This window comes from Eschrichtius robustus, chromosome 11, assembly GCF_028021215.1.
Source record: "Eschrichtius robustus isolate mEscRob2 chromosome 11, mEscRob2.pri, whole genome shotgun sequence".
In the NCBI taxonomy this organism is placed as follows: Eukaryota; Metazoa; Chordata; class Mammalia; order Artiodactyla; family Eschrichtiidae; genus Eschrichtius; species Eschrichtius robustus.
Window position 1 is genome coordinate 33,320,685 of NC_090834.1, and position 17,604 is coordinate 33,338,288.

At 34.7% G+C, this 17,604-nt stretch overlaps 1 protein-coding gene and 1 pseudogene across 4 annotated transcripts in view; one reads left to right on the forward strand and one right to left on the reverse strand.

The window, feature by feature from the left end:
* The window catches only part of DYNC2H1 (dynein cytoplasmic 2 heavy chain 1), a 358,559-nt gene that overhangs the window by 43,342 nt on the left and 297,613 nt on the right, over positions 1-17,604 (reverse strand). For all 4 annotated transcript variants that reach the window (XM_068554132.1, XM_068554131.1, XM_068554130.1 and 1 more), the window contains exon 85: positions 16,145-16,234. In XM_068554132.1, coding sequence (XP_068410233.1) covers positions 16,145-16,234 — 90 coding nt within the window. The remainder of the gene's footprint in view (positions 1-16,144; positions 16,235-17,604) is intronic.
* LOC137771629 (coiled-coil-helix-coiled-coil-helix domain-containing protein 2 pseudogene) lies at positions 6,780-7,548 on the forward strand (annotated as a pseudogene).

Genomic DNA, 17,604 nt, shown 5'->3' on the forward strand with positions numbered 1-17,604 from the left:
TGAAAGAATAAAGCCTACAACCAAGAATACTCTATCTGACAAAGCTATCATTCATTAGAAGGACAGATTTAAGAGTTTTACAGACAAGCAAAAGCTAAAATAGTTCAGGCACCACTAACCCAGTGTTACAAGAAATATTAAAGGGACTTCTCTAAGCAGGGAAGAAAAGACCACAACTAGAAATATAAAATTATGAAAGGAAAAATCTCTTTGGTAAAGGCAAACATGGAGTAAAAGTATTATATCCACCATTTATAAAGCTAGCAGGAAGGTTAAGAGACAAAAGTAGTAAAATTATCCATATCCACAAGAAGTAGTACAGGGACATACACAAGAAAAGATGTAAAATATGAATTCAAAAATACTAAACATGGGGGGCAGTAAAAATGTAAGGTTGTTAGAATGTGTTTGAACTTAAAAGATCATCAATTTAAAATAGTCATATATGTTTTTATGTATAAACCTCATGGTAATCACAAACCAAAAATCTATAATAGGTACACATACAAAAAAGAGAAAGGAATCCAAACATAACACTGAAGTTAGTCATCAAATCACAAGGGAAGAGAGTAAAATAAGAAGAAAGGAACCAAAAAGAAATACAAAAATAACCAGAAAACAATGAACAAAACAGCAGTAAGTATACACCTATCAATAATTACTTTAAATATAAATTGAAAGACACTTACTTACAAGAGACTCACTTCAGATCTAAAAACCACACACACTAAAAGTATGGGGATGGTAAAAGGTATTCCATGAATATGGAAACAAAAAGAAAGCTGGGGTAGCAAATCTTATATCAAACAAAATAGACTTTAAAACAAAAAGACTGTAACAAGAGACAAAGAAAGACAGTGCCTAATGGTCAAGGGATCAATCCAACAAAAAGACATAACATTGTAAATATATATGTGCCAAACACAGGAGCACCTAAATACATAAACCAAATATTAACAAAGGTAATGGGAGAAATAGACAGTAATACAATAATAATAGGGGACTTTGACACCCTAATTACATCAATGGACATATCATCCAGACAGAAAATCAATAAGGAAACGTTGGCCTTAAACACATTAGACCAGATTTAGACCAAATTGCACTATATATACATATATATATACACACACACACACACACACACACATACATACATATATATATATAGAACATTCCATCCAAAAGCAGCAGAATACATAATATTTCCAACTGCACATGGAACATTCTCCAGGATGGATCACATGCTAGGACACAAAACAAATCTCAATAAATTAAGGAAGACTGAAATAATACCAAGTATCATTTCTGACCAGAATGGTATGAGCCCAGAAATCAACTACAATAATAATAATAATAAAATAACTGCAAAAAACACAAACATGTGTAGGCTAAACAATATGCTACTACATAATTTCACTGAAGAAATCAAAGAAGAAATCAAAAATGCCTGGAGGCAAATAAAAATGGAAATCCAAAATCTATGGGACATAGCAAAAGCAGGTCTAAGACAGGAAAGTTTATAGCAATACAAACCTACCTCAGGAAACAAGAAAATCTCATATAAATAATCTAACCTTACACCTAAAGGAACTAGAAAAAGAAGGACAAACAAAACCTAAAGTTAGTAGAAGAAAAGACATCACAAATATCAGAGCAGAAATACACAAAAAAGAGACTTAAAAAAAAAATAGAAAGATGAATGAAACTAAGAGCTAATTCTTTGAAAAGATAAACAAGATTGATAAACCTTTAGCCCAACTCATAAAGAAAAAAGAGAGGACGTAATCAATAAAATCAGAAGTGAAAAAAGAGAAGTTACAACTGACACCACAGAAATACAAAGGATCATAAGAGATTACCACAAACAATTATATGCCAATAAAATGAACAACCTAGAAGAAATGCACAAATTCCTGGAATATACAATCTCCCAAGACTGAACCAGGAAGAAACAGAAAATATGAACAGACCAATTTCCAGTAATGAAATGGAATGGGTGATTTAAAAAATCTTGAAAAAACAAAGTCCAGAACCAGATGGCTTCACAGGTAAATTCTACTGAACATATCAAGAAGAGTTAACACCTATCCTTCTCAAACTATTCTAAAACATTGCAGAGGAAGGAACACTTCTGAACTTATCACAAGGCGAGAATCACCCTGATACAAAAAATCAGACAAAGATAACCACAAAAAGAAAATTATAAGTCAATATCACTAATGAACATAGATGCAAAAATCCTCAACAAAATCTTAGGAAGCCAAATCCAACAATACATTAAAAGGATCATACACCATGATCAAGTGGGATTTATCCCAGGGATGCAAGGATTTTTCAACATCTGCAAATCAATCAATGTAATACACCACATTAATGAATTAAGAATAAAAACAATATGATGATCTCAATAGATGAACTAAAAGCTTTTGACAAAATTCAACATCCACTTGTGATAAAAACTCTCAACAAAGTGGGCACAGAAGGAACCTACCTCAACATATTAAAGGCCATATGAAAAGCCCACAGCTAACAACATACTCACTGGTGAAAAGCTGAAAGCATTCTCTAAGATCAGAGACAAGACAAGGATGCCCACTCTTTTATTCAATATAGTATTGGAAGTCCTAGACACAGCAATCAGACAAGAAAGAGAAATAAAAGGAATCCAAGTTGGAAAAGAAGATGTAAAACTGTCACTGTTTGCAGATGACATGATATTATATACAGAATATGCTAATAACCCTTAATAATACCACCAAAAAACTAGTAGAAGTCATCAATGAATTCAGTCAAGTTGCAGGATACAAAATTAATATACAGGCATCTGTTGTGTTTCTGTACATTTAAAGTATCAGAAAGAGAAATTAAGAATGCAATCCCAGTTACAATTACATCAAAAAGAATAAAATACCTAGGAATAAATCTAACTAAGGAGGTAAAAGACTTGTACTTGGAAAACTAAGACACTGATGAACAAAACTGAAGGTGACACAAACAAATGAAAGCAAATATCGTGCTCATGGATTGGAAGACTTAATATTGTTAAAATGATCATATAACCCAAGGCAATCTTCAGATTCAATGCAAACCCTATCAAAATACCAACGGCATTTTTTTCACAGAACTAGAACAAATAATTTGAAAATCTGTATGGAAACACAGAAGACCCTGAATACCGAAAGCAATCTTGAGAAAGAATAAAGCTGGAATTATCACGTGCCCTGATTTCAAACCATACTACAAAGCTACAGTAATCAAAACAGTATGGTACTGGCAAAAAAACAGACACATAACTCAATGGAACAGAATAGAAAACCCAGAAATGCACCCACATTTACATGGTTAATTTATGACAAAGGAGGCAAAAATATACAATGGGGAAAAGACAGCCTCTTCAATAAGTGGACAGCTACATGCAAAAGAATCAAACTGGACTACTTTCTCACACCACATACAAAAATAAACTCAAAATGCATTAAAGACTTAAATGAAAGGCCTAAACTCACAAAACTCCTAGAATAATACATAGGCAGTATGCTCTTTGATATCAGTCTTAGCAGTGTTTTTTGGATCTGTCTCTTCAAGCCAGGGAAAACAAAAATAAAAATAAATAAATGGGACTATATCAAACTAAAAAGCTTTTCCACTGTGAAGGAAACTATCAGCTAAACCAAAAGGCAGCCTACAGAATGAAAGAAAATATTTGCAAATGATATCTCTGATACGGGGTTAATATCCAAAATATACAAAGAACTCATACAACTCAACATCAAAAAAAAAATTATTAAAAAAAAGGCAGAGGACCTGAATAGACATTTTTCCAAAGAAGATATACAGATGGCCAACAGACATATGAAAAGATGCTCAACATTCCTAATCATCAGGGAAATGCAAATCAAAAACTCACAATGAGATACTACCTCATACCTGTCAGAATAGCTATCATTAAAGAGACAACAAATAACAAGTGTTGATGAGGACTGGAAAAAAAAGGGAACCCTCGTGCACTGTGGATGGGATTATAACTTGGTACAGCCATTATAGAAACAGCACAGAGCTTCTGCAGAAAATTAAAAATAGAACTGCCATATGATCCAGCAATTCCACTTCTGGGTATTTACCTAAAGGAAACAAAAATGCTAATTCAAAAAGATATATGTACTCCAATGTTCACTGCAGCATTACTTACAATAGTCAAGATATGGAAGCAACCTAAGTGTCCATCAATAGATGAATGGGTAAAGAAGATGTGGTATATGGAGAATGGACTATTACTCAGCCGTAAAAAATGAAATCTTGCCATTTGCAATATGGATGGATTTAGAGGGCATTATGCCAAGTGAAATATGTCAGACGGAGAAAGACAAATACCACATTATCTCACATGTGGAATCGAAAAAGCAAAACAAACAAATAAACAAACCCAAACAAAAACAGAGTCATAGATACAGAGAACAAATAGATGGTTGCCAGAAGGGCAGGGGATGGGGTAGTGGGTAAAACAGGTGAATGGGATTAACAGGTACCACCATCCAGTTATATATAATAAATAAGTGAGCTGGCTGCAATATACAGCATAAGGAATATATGGTCAATAATACTATAATCACTTTGTATGGGGACAGGTGGTTACTCGACTTATCACGCTGATCATTTCATTATGTATGCAAGTATATAATACCTGAAGATAACATAATATTGTATGTCACCTATATTTCAATTAAAAAAAAACTTAGCTGTAATAAACCTTTTAAGAAGAACAATGCCAGGCCATGTAGTTTGGTAATGAATAAATATTCAGGGACAAACTAACTTCTAATATGAATTTGGTAAGAGCATGATAGATATTTAGAAGGCTTACTTCTTCTAACTCTATAAATTAAAGTCAACTGGTCTAATTCTTAAAAATCTGAACCACTTTCTAGTTGGGTTCTGTTAATGGTCCCTCACATGTATAGTTGACTTAAAAAAAAAAAAAAAAAACTCAAGCTGTACAAACGTCTGAGTGAAACTAACCTCTACAGTAGTCTTGAACGAAATGATTTTGCTAGCTTTTTAAACTTTGTTGACTTAATAGACGTGGTCTTATCTCATTAGAAACAGAATAAACCTTATCTTACCTTTAAAAAGGGAAATCTTTACTCTTCCTCTACCCTTAATATATCTATCTTTTACAATACTGGGCAGTCTAGCTAAACCTATGGTATTTTTTAATTTGAAAAAACAGAAACCATAAATCTGGGTTTCTAGGCTTAATTGACACAGGAAGTGTTATTTTTCAATAAAATCTTATGGTTTTCTTTTATACCCTTGTGAAGAAAATTTTGGAAACTAAAATTTGATTATCTATGTTTTTTCTTGATTGTTTCCCCTGGCTTTTCCAAAGACAGGGATGAGTTAAGTTGCATGAGTAAAACCCTCACAGGGTTCATGCAGAACCTGAACTACTGTGAGAAACAAGGTTATTAGGAATATCTTTTGCACAGCACTTAATTTTTAGTGTGGCAAACCAGGAATTTATATAGTCCACCCTATTTATAGGTCCCCTCCTAATAATCAATTATAATTTATAATTTATGATTACTCCAAGTTCTTATTTAAGACCAATCCTTCACATATGCACAGGGACCTATTTTCTCTTATCTTTCCAAGAATTTTACTCCTCAAATTGTTTCCTTTCTTCTTGCACTATTATATTTCCTCCTTTATTGGATACAGATATGGTGAAATAGTTCCCACTAAAAACCAAACCAAACCAAAAAATACTCTCTTGGTCCTTCTTCTCACCAGCTATTATCCTATTGATATTTATCTGTGCCACTTCATAATAAAATTCCCTAAAAATAAAATTGTCTAGTTTCATCTATAATATTTGACCTTTTTAAAACACTGACCTTTTTAAAACACTTCCTTCTCTTGGCTTCTCAATCACCACAGTCTCCCAGTCTTTTTTCTGTCTTCCTGACTATAACTTCTTGGCGTCCATCATTGACTCCTCCTCCTTTCCTGGACTTCCCAATATTGGGGTGTACTCAGGACCATTACTTGGTCAATCCTATAGTTTTAAAGACCAGCTTTCTATACTTATGATTCCCAACATTGTATCTCCTACTCCTACCTGTTTCCTGTCACTTACTTTTCTGACAATTCCACCATGATGTTTAACGGTTATCTAAACACGCTCAAATCAGAATTCTAAATTTGCAAGACCACCTTCCTCTTCTAAGAAATCTTCTCTATCACCAGAATCCTTCAGCTCAGTGAGAAATTCAATTGATTGCTCAGGCCAAAACCTTGAAATTATTTTTTACATCTCTCTCCCATGTCCCACAGCCAAATTCACAGGTCTGATATAAAAATCTTAGCACTTCTTCATTTCCACATCCACCACCCTAATCCATAACACCATCACATTATCACTTGGATTACTGCAATAACCTCTTAACTAGTTAAGATTATTTAAAAAATAATCGTGAAAACTGTTAATTTTATATTAAAAAATTAAGAACTCTAGAGTTCAATAAATAGAGAAATTGATAATTATTACAAATATTAAGAGAGACTACAGTAGCTAGATAAGTGTAAGGAAAAATGTTGGAAGAATTTTAGTCAAGAAATATTAATACAAATTTAACTAATATGAAGAATAATATACATACTTGGTTATCTTGAAATTCAGACCTTTGTAAAATTGTTTGACATACTTGCATTTGCAACACTAAATAAAATTACTATTAAGAACAAAATTTAGGAGTCTCGCGTTTGAAGACCCCGCTTCGCCACGCATTTAAGATGCCTCGTGGGAGCCGAAGCCGCACTTCCCCCGTAGCCCCTCCGGCCAGCCGGGCACCTCAGATGAGAACCGCGCCCAGGCCAGCGCCCGCAGCTCAGCCACCAGCAGTGGCTCCACCATCTGCTGTTGGCTCCCCTGCTGCTGCTCCCCGGCAGCCAGGTCTGATGGCCCAGATGGCAACCACTGCAGCCGGCATGGCTGTGGGTTCTGCCGTCGGCCACACTCTGGGTCATGCCATCACTGGTGGCTTCAGTGGAGGAAGTAATGCTGAGCCCTCAAGGCCTGACATCACTTACCAGGAGCCTCAGGGAACCCAGCTGGCACAGCAGCAGCAGAATGGCCCATGCTCTTTTGAGGTGAAACAGTTTTTGGAGTGTGCCCAGAACCAGGGTGACCTTAAGCTTTGTGAAGGTTTCAGTGAGGTGCTGAAACAGTGCAGATTGGCGAACGGGTTAGCTTAATCAAGAAGTTCCAGTTGAAGGTATGGAAAATCATCTCTCATGACCACGCTGATTTAGCATTAAAAATATAATTGATAGTGAGGATATAAAGTGTGAAGCCACCAATTAAACCGCTCCTCAATCATTAATAACTTCTGTGCTTCAGGATTGCAGTGGAAGAGGGTATTCTCACCATATGGAAGCTCACTGAGATGATACTAAGTTTGGGGCTAGGCAGATGTTTGTGTGGCCTCTTAAACATGATTTTGTTTGTGAATTAATTAGAATAAAGTGATTTTATTTCCAAAAAAAAAAAAAAAAAAGAACAAAATTTAATTGTAGGTTATTTAGTTTTATTTAACATGAATACTTCAAGGGGAGGTTCTAGTTGGGAATACTTTCTATCTTGTGAGAATGAAGTAACAATGAAATATTAGCTTTACCATCTTGAATTTTCTCAAGGAGAAACAAGGCCCTAATATCATTTACAAAAAAATCCAATATAAATCATCTTCAATCCAGGCATAAACAATTTTTAAAAATACAGAAAAGAAAAAAATAAAGAAAAATTAGATACATCAAATATTTATTTTCTCACTTTTACAATTTCAAAACAATAGACATTAAAAAGGAATATTTATTTAGCAACACTTTTTCATTGAGGTTTTGAATTTGTGGAGGTTGAAAAAAAGCTTGACAGAATCATTAATATAGATTAACAATCGTTTTCAGGACATGAAGTATGAGGAGCTTTGAGATTTCTTTAAGCTATAGACCTTCTGTTCAAGGTTCTTCCTAGAAAACATGTTACTGAAATATATTTTCCTAAACTATTTTTACTATTCACAAACAAGTTAATATTATTGGTAGTAATATTAAATATTCTACTTTAATATTATGTGCAATAGACAATTAGATAAGCATATATATCTTAAAGTCCTTTTAAAGTGTGACAATATGTAAATCAACAATGAAACCAATCGCTGCTTTTCTTGCTTGTGAAGAGTTTTCCAGCTGCAAATAGCTAACAACAAAGTGAACCTGATAGAAGATACATTATAGAATGGAAAATCAGCATGCACTTATCATTGACAATGGAATAAACGTGGTGAGGGCTATGACTGATTTAGGAATCAAAGGTACACAATGTTTTGTTCACAACTTTCCATTGGTTTTCAGAAATAATAACAGTATTCGATAGGACAGACTTATTGACTGTAGCAGAAAAATTGTCAACTACTTTCATTCTTCTTCTTTAACCAAAGATAAAACTATATGACATAAAAGACATTTTTCAATTGTCTTGTTATATACTAATAAACTGTGTTCATACAAGATGTAATGGAAGACTTTAAGTGGTAAAAATGGCTGTATAAAGCAAGGAAAGCCTTGAAACAGTGTTTTGAAAATAAGGGTACCAACATAGCAGATATTACTAACAATCACCGGTTACTTTCAGGGAAAGTAATTTGTTTGCTAGAACCTGCCAATTCTTCAAAAAACCAAACTTGTCTTAAGAGTTTAAATTCTCTGCATGTTTTCTGCTGTAAAGATCCTCTTACTGTGATACTCCAGGAAGCTGCTGAAATTGGTATGCATGTGATAAAAGCTGAGATGCAGATAAAAATTCAGAGAAGATTTTGTTATCTTGAAAGCCAATTATGTTGCTATATTGTCACATTTCTAGACCCAAGATTTATCTTCTGCAAGAAGTACAAATAGCATGGTTTATAGGATTGCTTCTATAAAACTGCCAGTCATCATAGACTACTGTTTAGTATTCCAAATGTGCAAGATAGTTGACTACAGGCAGAAGTAATCAGCTGACAGTATTGAGAAATTACTGTCCCTGTACAAAATTTGACTCCTAAAATTCTGTAATTCTACTGCTATAGTAATAGCTATATTTTATTGGATAAAATTTCAGATATACTATACCCTAAGTTCATTCTATAATGGCGATAATCCAATTTAAATTTTGACTGTATGTTAATCTTAAATCTCAGGATTTTGGCAAAGATGTATTTTTCTATGCAATTCTAATTTAATGTATTTATTTATTATATATCTCCTTCACTAAATGTAGAGATTCCTATTGGCAGAACAATGAATGGCACATAATAAAAGTTCAATAAACATTCACCAAATGATGAATAAATTAAAGAATATGAATAAAAAACACCCGTAAGGTAGCTCTTCTAGCTGAGTATAGTACATGAAAATAGGGATGCTGGAGGTTTTTGACCACATACAATTTTTTCGATTTTGTTTATGTAAGTTTTCCTATGAATAATTTTACGGAGTACCCAGTATGTGTAAAACACTGCAGTAATGACTGTGAAAGTTACTGAGTTAGGGGAAAAAAAGAGATTCCCTTTTCAGGAATGCAAAGTATTGCAGAACCTTGCAAAATAGATTAAGACACCTCAGAAAATGAATGAAAAGTAACAATGTAATTTTAATAAAATTACTCTTAAAGTTCAGGATCTTAAGAGAAAATGAAACAAGCCTTCAAATGTTAGATGGTGGAACAGAGTATAAAGTTAAACAATAGTGTTCATTGGGTAGATTTAAATAGAAGCTAAAATCTCAGAAATATCTCATGGGTACTACAAAAATACATCTCAGGAGGTGTATGAATCATGATGATTGGGAAGCATGAAAGAGATTTATGTCAGTTTGCTTGCGAATAACCCTAAGATTGACTGAATCATTCATTTATTCAGCAGATATTTATTGAAAAACCTACTTGTGTAAGCCACTGTTCTACATGCTTGGATAGAGCAGTAAACAGACAAAAATCTCTGCCCTTATCAAGCTTCCATTTTAGTGGAGGAATACAAAGAAAACAAACAAACAAACAGATAAGTAAAATATATAGACTATTAGGTGGAGATATAGGCTATGGAAAAAAATTTAAAAGGGAAACAGGATGTAAAGTATCAAGGAAGAGGAGGGTTACAATCTGAAATAGGATGGTCCTGAAGGGATAAAGAAACTTCCTTCCTTGCAAAAAGAAAAAAAGAAAAAAAAAAGAAGAAACAAAGAAAAAAGAAACTTTCTTGCAGATATCTGAGGGAGAGCATTCCAGGTAGAGGAAACAGGAAGAATAAAGTCCCTTTGAGGGAGTGTGCCAGGCTGTTCATTGAAAAGCAAGGAGACCAGTATGGTTGGAACAGAATAAATTAGGAAGCAAAAAGTAGGAGAGGAAATCAGAGAGGTAAACGGGCCAGATCTTGTAGGTTGCTATAAGGATTTTGTTACTCTGGATGAGATGAGAAACCGTGGGGAAATTTCCAAGAGAGGAGTGATATAATCTGACGCTTTAACCAGAATATTTAGACTGCTGGGTTGAGAACTGACCAGAAAGGAGACCAGGGTGGAAGCAGGACTAGTCAGGTGGCAGCTGCACCAATAATGACTTCAATCAAGGTAGTAGCAGTGAAAAGTGGTGAGAGGTGTCTCGGAATATATTTTGAACATACAGCCAAGGTAATTTTTCTGGTTGAATGGATGCAGTGTACGAGAGGAGAAGAGTTAACAATGATTCCAAAACCTTGTGCCTATGCCTCAAGAAGGGTGGAGATGTCATTTACTTTTACGGGAAAGACTGCGGGTAGCACAAGTTTTTCAGTAAAGGGCAGGAGTTCAGTTTTGAATATGTTAAGTTTGAGATGTTAATTAAACATCCAAGTGAAAATACTGAGTATACAGCAGAGTTAGGGGAGAATACTGGGCTGGAGCTATAAATCTGAGATTAATCAAAGTTTAGATGGGATTCATAGGCATGAGATCACTATGGGTGGAGTAGAGAGAGAAAAGGTCAGAGGACTGTGCTCTAGGGAATCCAATTAGAGATGAAGGAATAGAAAAGCCAGAGAAATAGATAAAAAAACAGAAGTGTGTGGTGACCTTGAGGCCAACTTATAAAAAGGTTTCAAGGGGTTGAAACATCTTTTAAAAATGTTGCTGATAGATATCAAAAACTCTGAGATATTATTATAGAAAGGGAACTTGAGTGTGAGTTCTATCATTTATCATACACATTTTGTAAACTATTCTTCAATATGGGGTTTTACTTTTCCCATCTTTAAAAATGGAAATAAAAATATCTACCTCATATGCTATAAATATTACTAGATTCCGTGTAAAGCACATGTATGCCTGAGATCCAAAATATGCTCAGTTCTTATAATTATTCATTTTTCTTTCTACCCTTCATTTGATCATTTAAAAAGTTTGAGTATATGTTTGAAGCGGTGCACTGAAAGAAAAGAAAGTGATCTGAAGCTCAAATATAGGTCACTAGTACATTTTACTGCTAGGGAAGTGAGAAGAGTTATTTAGATGAACCCAAAAAGGGCACAATGAGCCACATTTCTAGATCTAGAAATGCCAGTCTGATGTATTAGTGATAATTAGGGTTAAAGGGGAAGAAATAAGAGCTAGAGGCTCACAGATATTTTTTTTTCAGTGAAGAATTAGTTTTCGTGAAGTGGGCCACAGAAGTAAAATGCAAAGTGAAAAGTTAAAGTAATCTATGTGGTTAACAACAAGCATCTTTGCAGACACATGAGAAACTGTGTGCCTGAATATTTGAACAAAAAATAGGAAGCAGCACCTAAAAAGAATCTCAGAAAAACATAAGAGTGAAGGGGCTGATGCCTATACTAAGGAAAAATCTGCTTCTCAGCATTCCACAGTGGGAGGGGTTGGAAGGAAGCAACATAACATTAGCGTCTGCTGGTAGAAAAGGTACTTTGGTATAGTCTACTACACAGTGCCCAACTGAGGCCTAATTCAGACTTAATTCAGGTCATTACAGGAACGGAGATAGCACTAAGTGCTTCTAGGTTGCAGTACTTCTGCTATTTATTCCTAGAGTACTGCACTTCCTTTATCATTTTGATAGTTGTGGCTTATTTGTTGTCTTTCCTGATAAACTCTAAGGACAGTTTATATGTCATGCTGAATGGCATTTATTAATAATAATAACAACAATAATAACTAATTCTTTTTATTGCTTAAATCTCCCCAGATTTCAAGGACCTTAACAGTTGATATAAACAAGATTCCATCGTAAGAATGAAGGGTGGCAGGATTTGGTAGTATATGAGTGTACCAGCCACTGGCTTGAGTTAGGCCAAAAAATTGGGTAGAGTTCAAGAAGTCACTATAAATTTTAAAACAAAAGATAGAACCTAAGGAGAAGCTCAGTCCTAAAAAATGAGCATGAAAGCTTGCCAGTGACACATGGCACCCCAAGTTTGGTTAGCAGTAGAAGTAAAATGTGGAGACATTCAGGAGCCCATTAAACGTGTAGAATACTGGGTCTGTTTAGCATACCCAAGCCTACCTGGGTACTCGATATGAAGGTCTGTATATCCTTAAACAGAATCAACTAATGAGCTAGGTTGGAACAGAACTTGCAGGTGTAGAGTCAAGGGATCCAACTGTGAGAAGTTGAAAATACGAAGACAGAGGAAAAAGGGCAAATGCTGGCCCCACAGATTTATGAACTGGGTAGAGAACATGCTGGAATTTAAAATGATCAACACAGAAAAATCAGACTATACTAGGGAGAACTTCTGCAGAGGCTATTCTGCAGGCCAAGGGGGAAACAAACAGTGGAAATCAGGAACCAAAGAAACTCTCAGAAGATGTTATTTCTGAAGAAAGAGCAGAAAAACTCAAAGTCAGGAAAATAATTCTAGGGTCTCAATAGGAAATAATATGTTATATATATTATATTATAGATATATTTATATATCTAGTCCATTCATTTGTTCATTCATTTATTCAGAAGGCACTATGCTACGTATTAGAAATACAGTGGAATTATTTTTTTTTAAAGTCCTTGCCCTAAAGGATCTTAGAGTACAGACAGGAGGATAAATGACTGCAAGACTCTCTTTGGGTGAGATTGCTTGGGTACCTAGGGGTTCTCTGGCTCTCTCTAAATCACCAGCATTTAGAGGACAGTCTTAAACCCATGTCACCCAGTAGAGTAAGACTCTCCATATTGAAAAATGACCCTCTAAAACATAATCTGATTTCTCTCCTTAATATCCCACAGTGTTCCCTTTTGCCCTTATGATCAAATATAATCCCTTAATACAGTATCATAACGTGGCCCTTCCTGCTCCACCAGCCTAATCTCTGAACACCCCTCCTTGCGCTCTGTGCTCTGCTTTTAGTTACTTGAAAGCACATGGCTTACTCTTGACTCTGACCTTCCTCTTGTCTGGCACAGTCTTTCCTCTTGTCCTCGCTTGGTCTATTCCTACTAAGCTTTCAGCTTAAGCTTCACTTCCCTGTTCCCATGTAGGTTAGGTACTCCTGCTATTTGCTCCCATAGTACTAGACTTCCTTTGTCACTCTTACTGTTGCTGTTTATTCGGTTGTCTATTTTTTCTGATAAATTGTAAGGATAGTTCCTTGGGACACAATGTATGTCTATTTTGTTTACCATTCTATATTCAGCAACCTCAGCACAGTGCATGGCACCAAGATAGAATTTTTAATTGCTAAATGAATGAATGTAAGAAATTTAAATTCTGTGAGGCAGAAACTGTATCAATTTACTAATCATTTTATCTCCAGTACTTCACTCAGAGCTTAGCATAAAGTTGCTGCTTATAATATGTTTGACTGACTAAATAAATGAATGCCATCTTGACCCAGTCACTCTCACCTTATTTGCACAAAACCCCGGTAATGATCAGGCACTATGTGTAATACTCTCAGTAGCTTGTTCTGTTTCCTATATGTTATGCCCTAAAATGAAAGGCTCTGGGATTTTAAACCATGGCTGGAACTGGGCTCAACCTGCTGCGTACCTGTTTGGAATCAGTCTGATCATTACACTTTCATAAATAACCAAAAGCTGCCATTTTCTCCGACCTCTGAACCCACCTAAGTAGCCACATTGTTCCTCTAAACTTTGTAAGTTGCTCTGGTTACCTATCTGTGAAACATAAAAGGCACATATGAAATCAAAGGACCTAGCAGACCCTTGACTAGATGGAAAGTGAATCCCAAACATTAAAGGTTATCTTAGGGAAGTAGATATCTGTACATTCATAACTGAAAAAAAAATATTAAGGCAGGAAAACAATAAAAATATATCCTTAAGTGGTGACATAAACGATGAATTATTGCATATTCCCAGGTAGAAAGATAAGATAAACTATGGTCAAGCCTGAAAATTATCCTGAAGGTCAGAAGGATATTTTATCATTATTATTAAGGCTAAATGCCTATAAAGCTTTTAAGAAAATCACACAGTGAAAAAGTTTTCAGTTTTGATGATAAGTATACAACATACTCACTATGAATAATCATGCCAGAAAATCGTAATAATTTATGTAAAACTGCTTTAAATGATATTAATTTCAGTATCAATAATACATTTATTATTATATGCACATAGCATAATTATTAAGCATACTTACACATAGAGTGTAATAAAAGCTACCCATTGGCAGCAAATGAAGTTTCTGCCCTTTATAAAAATAATCTAATGCAAATAATACTGATACATATATTAAGTGATAAATTATCACAGCCATGCAATTATAACATACCAAGGACTTCAGAGCATTTCTGTATTTTTCTAAGAGCACTGATGGGCTATTTGTCCTTCCTCTTCTGACTTCTCTATCCTTCCTTCCCTCCATTCTTCTGGCATTTATTGATAGATTATATCCGGACATAATACACAGTAGATAGGAAGATGGGTAAATCCGAGTCCCTGCCTTGTTCTTCTCTACCTGCTAATTTTAAACTCATTTTCAGATCCAGTAGTTTCTTCTCCAATAATCCTACAACTGAGAGGTTGATTATACTGGAAGCCAAATAAACATTCAGATGAGTTCTGGCCCCTTCAAAGGAGTACCATTTGCAGACTGGCAGGACAGAGTAAGAAGAGAGAAAAAGATGAAATTACACAACAAGGCAAGGACCCCCTAGAGGAAGTGTCTAAAGAGATGAGAGCAGATGAAATCAAATATACAGCTCTAGGGATGAGCCTTCAACAGCAGAAGGTCAACTACTTTTGTATTAGAACGAAGATGATGAGGGTGGGCTTAGACAAATTTGTAGGTGGGAGGGAAGGGTAGGCATTTTCAAGTGGTCATATTTCATAGCTTGAATTTTCTCTGTAAGGTAAAAAGCAGGGTGTTCTGCTAAGGGAAACGTTAAAGATGTGGACAGGTATGTGCACTACTGAAAAAAAAAAAATGAATGAGGATTGCTGTATCTAGAAGGACACTGATCAAGTTACTCCTAATAAGCTGATACGACAAAGAACGTTATTTGTGAAAGCAGTGTAACAAGCAGAGGAAGAAGGCAGTAAGACAGTGCAAAACCACACAGGAAAAGGGGTACATTGCGTGCACCAACTGACCTATAACATTCGCTATTCCTTAAAAAAAATAATCACCTTGTCTTTCTCCGTCTATATCATTCCTTATTCTGTTCAATTTTCCTTCATTTACCTGACTGGGCCACTCTGAAGAAACTTGATCAATTTGGAAAAAACCAAAATAAAACAGAAAAAAGCAGCTCCCTGTAGGGGGGACACACCCTAAAGCCAATTAGTCACAGTTATGAATAAGTTTCAGTTACCATCTATATGATCCACCTATATTAAAATTGTAGATTTTTCTCTAAATTCTCAAAAATTATGAAAAGCCACACTACACAGAGAGAACACGGTTTTTTTGTTTTTTGTTTTTTTAAAGAGTGCTAGGTAAAATCACAGATGACAGAATATGAAAGGAATATATGGTGCTCTATGAACAAAATCATAATATTTTCACTAGTTGCTAGCAGAATGGTTAACAATATGAGAGTTTATACTACAATCGTCATACAGTCATACAATTACTAAATAATTTCATCTTACCTGTATTGCAAGGGCACGAGCTACAAGACCTCTAAGGTACTGTAAAGGATCTTCTGGACCTTCCCACTTGCTTTGCCATGTGAGAGGACACTGCAATTTTAAAAGGATCAAAATTAAGTTTACACATACAATATTACATATAAAAGATCTTTTAACATTAGTGTGATGGGGAAAATATTTTGGCATAATTCACATTATGTGTATCATGAATTCATTTCATGAAGGTGTGTCTTTTTCTATTTTATACATAGTATCAATAATGTATATGTGTCAATCCCAGTGTATGTATAAAATAGACAACTGATGGGAACATACTGTATAGCACAGGGAACTCTACCTAAAGCACTGTGGTAACCTAAATGGGAGGGAAGTCCAAAAGGGAGGGGATATCTGTATGTGTTTGGCTGATTCATTTTATTATGCAGTGGTGGCTAACACAACATTGTAAAGCAACCATACTCCATAAAAAAATTAATAAAACATTTTTTTAAAAGATATGTCTTTTTCTTTGATCTTATCTCATTAAAATTGAATGATAAATAGAGTCAGAATGAATTGACCTGTTTCTCTAAACGGAAATATTTTTAAGTAAAAATTCTTGAAAGAATAAACAAATGAACATAAACCGGTATATAGAAAGTAGCAAAGCATGTTTTCTTGAAACGATATGTAACGAAATCAAATTAAATTTCACAAATTCATTTTATAAGTAGTAAAGACAAAACACAACTAGTCTTGTGTCCCTACAGAATTACAGAAATTTTATCTCCCAAACCACATCAGATATCAGATATATGACAAAAAGAGAATAAAACAGAAAATACTCTAAATTAAAGAAATAAATAAAACCTTTCTAAAAAAGTTACCTTTTTAATATCTGACCTTCTTTTAACTGACATTCTCCATTAATACATTCATTATAATATTATATCTTTTCTGTGAGAGTTTTCTGGATTTTTCAAATATTATGTAACTATCATTCAAACTTAATACTTATTTTTCTCAAGTGGAATAATAAGGAGAGAGCATCAATTTCTTAACCCAAAACACTGTCTGATTACATAGCTGAGAAACTACTCCAGGCTAGAGTATATCAACAATGTATGAAAGATGGAAATTGTAAGATAACAAACCTTACAGTGAAAAAAAGACCTTAGAAAACATCTAGTTCAATTACTCTAGGTGAATGAAGTAAGCCTTCTTAGGAATATGGTAGCTAAGTGCTGGAGCTATGCTGTGAACTGAAACAGGTGTGATGATTTTAAAACATGACCCCTAACTAAATCCTTTGACAATTCTCCTGTGGAGACTTGAAGTCTGCTCTTCTTCTTAAATAAGCGTCCTGTGAATATAGCAGAAGTGATGTGGTGCCAGTTTCCAGGTCCAGGTCTTAAGAAATTGGTTGCTTGTATTTCCTGTCTTTTGTGACTCTTCATCTTGGAACCCATCCAACATATCGT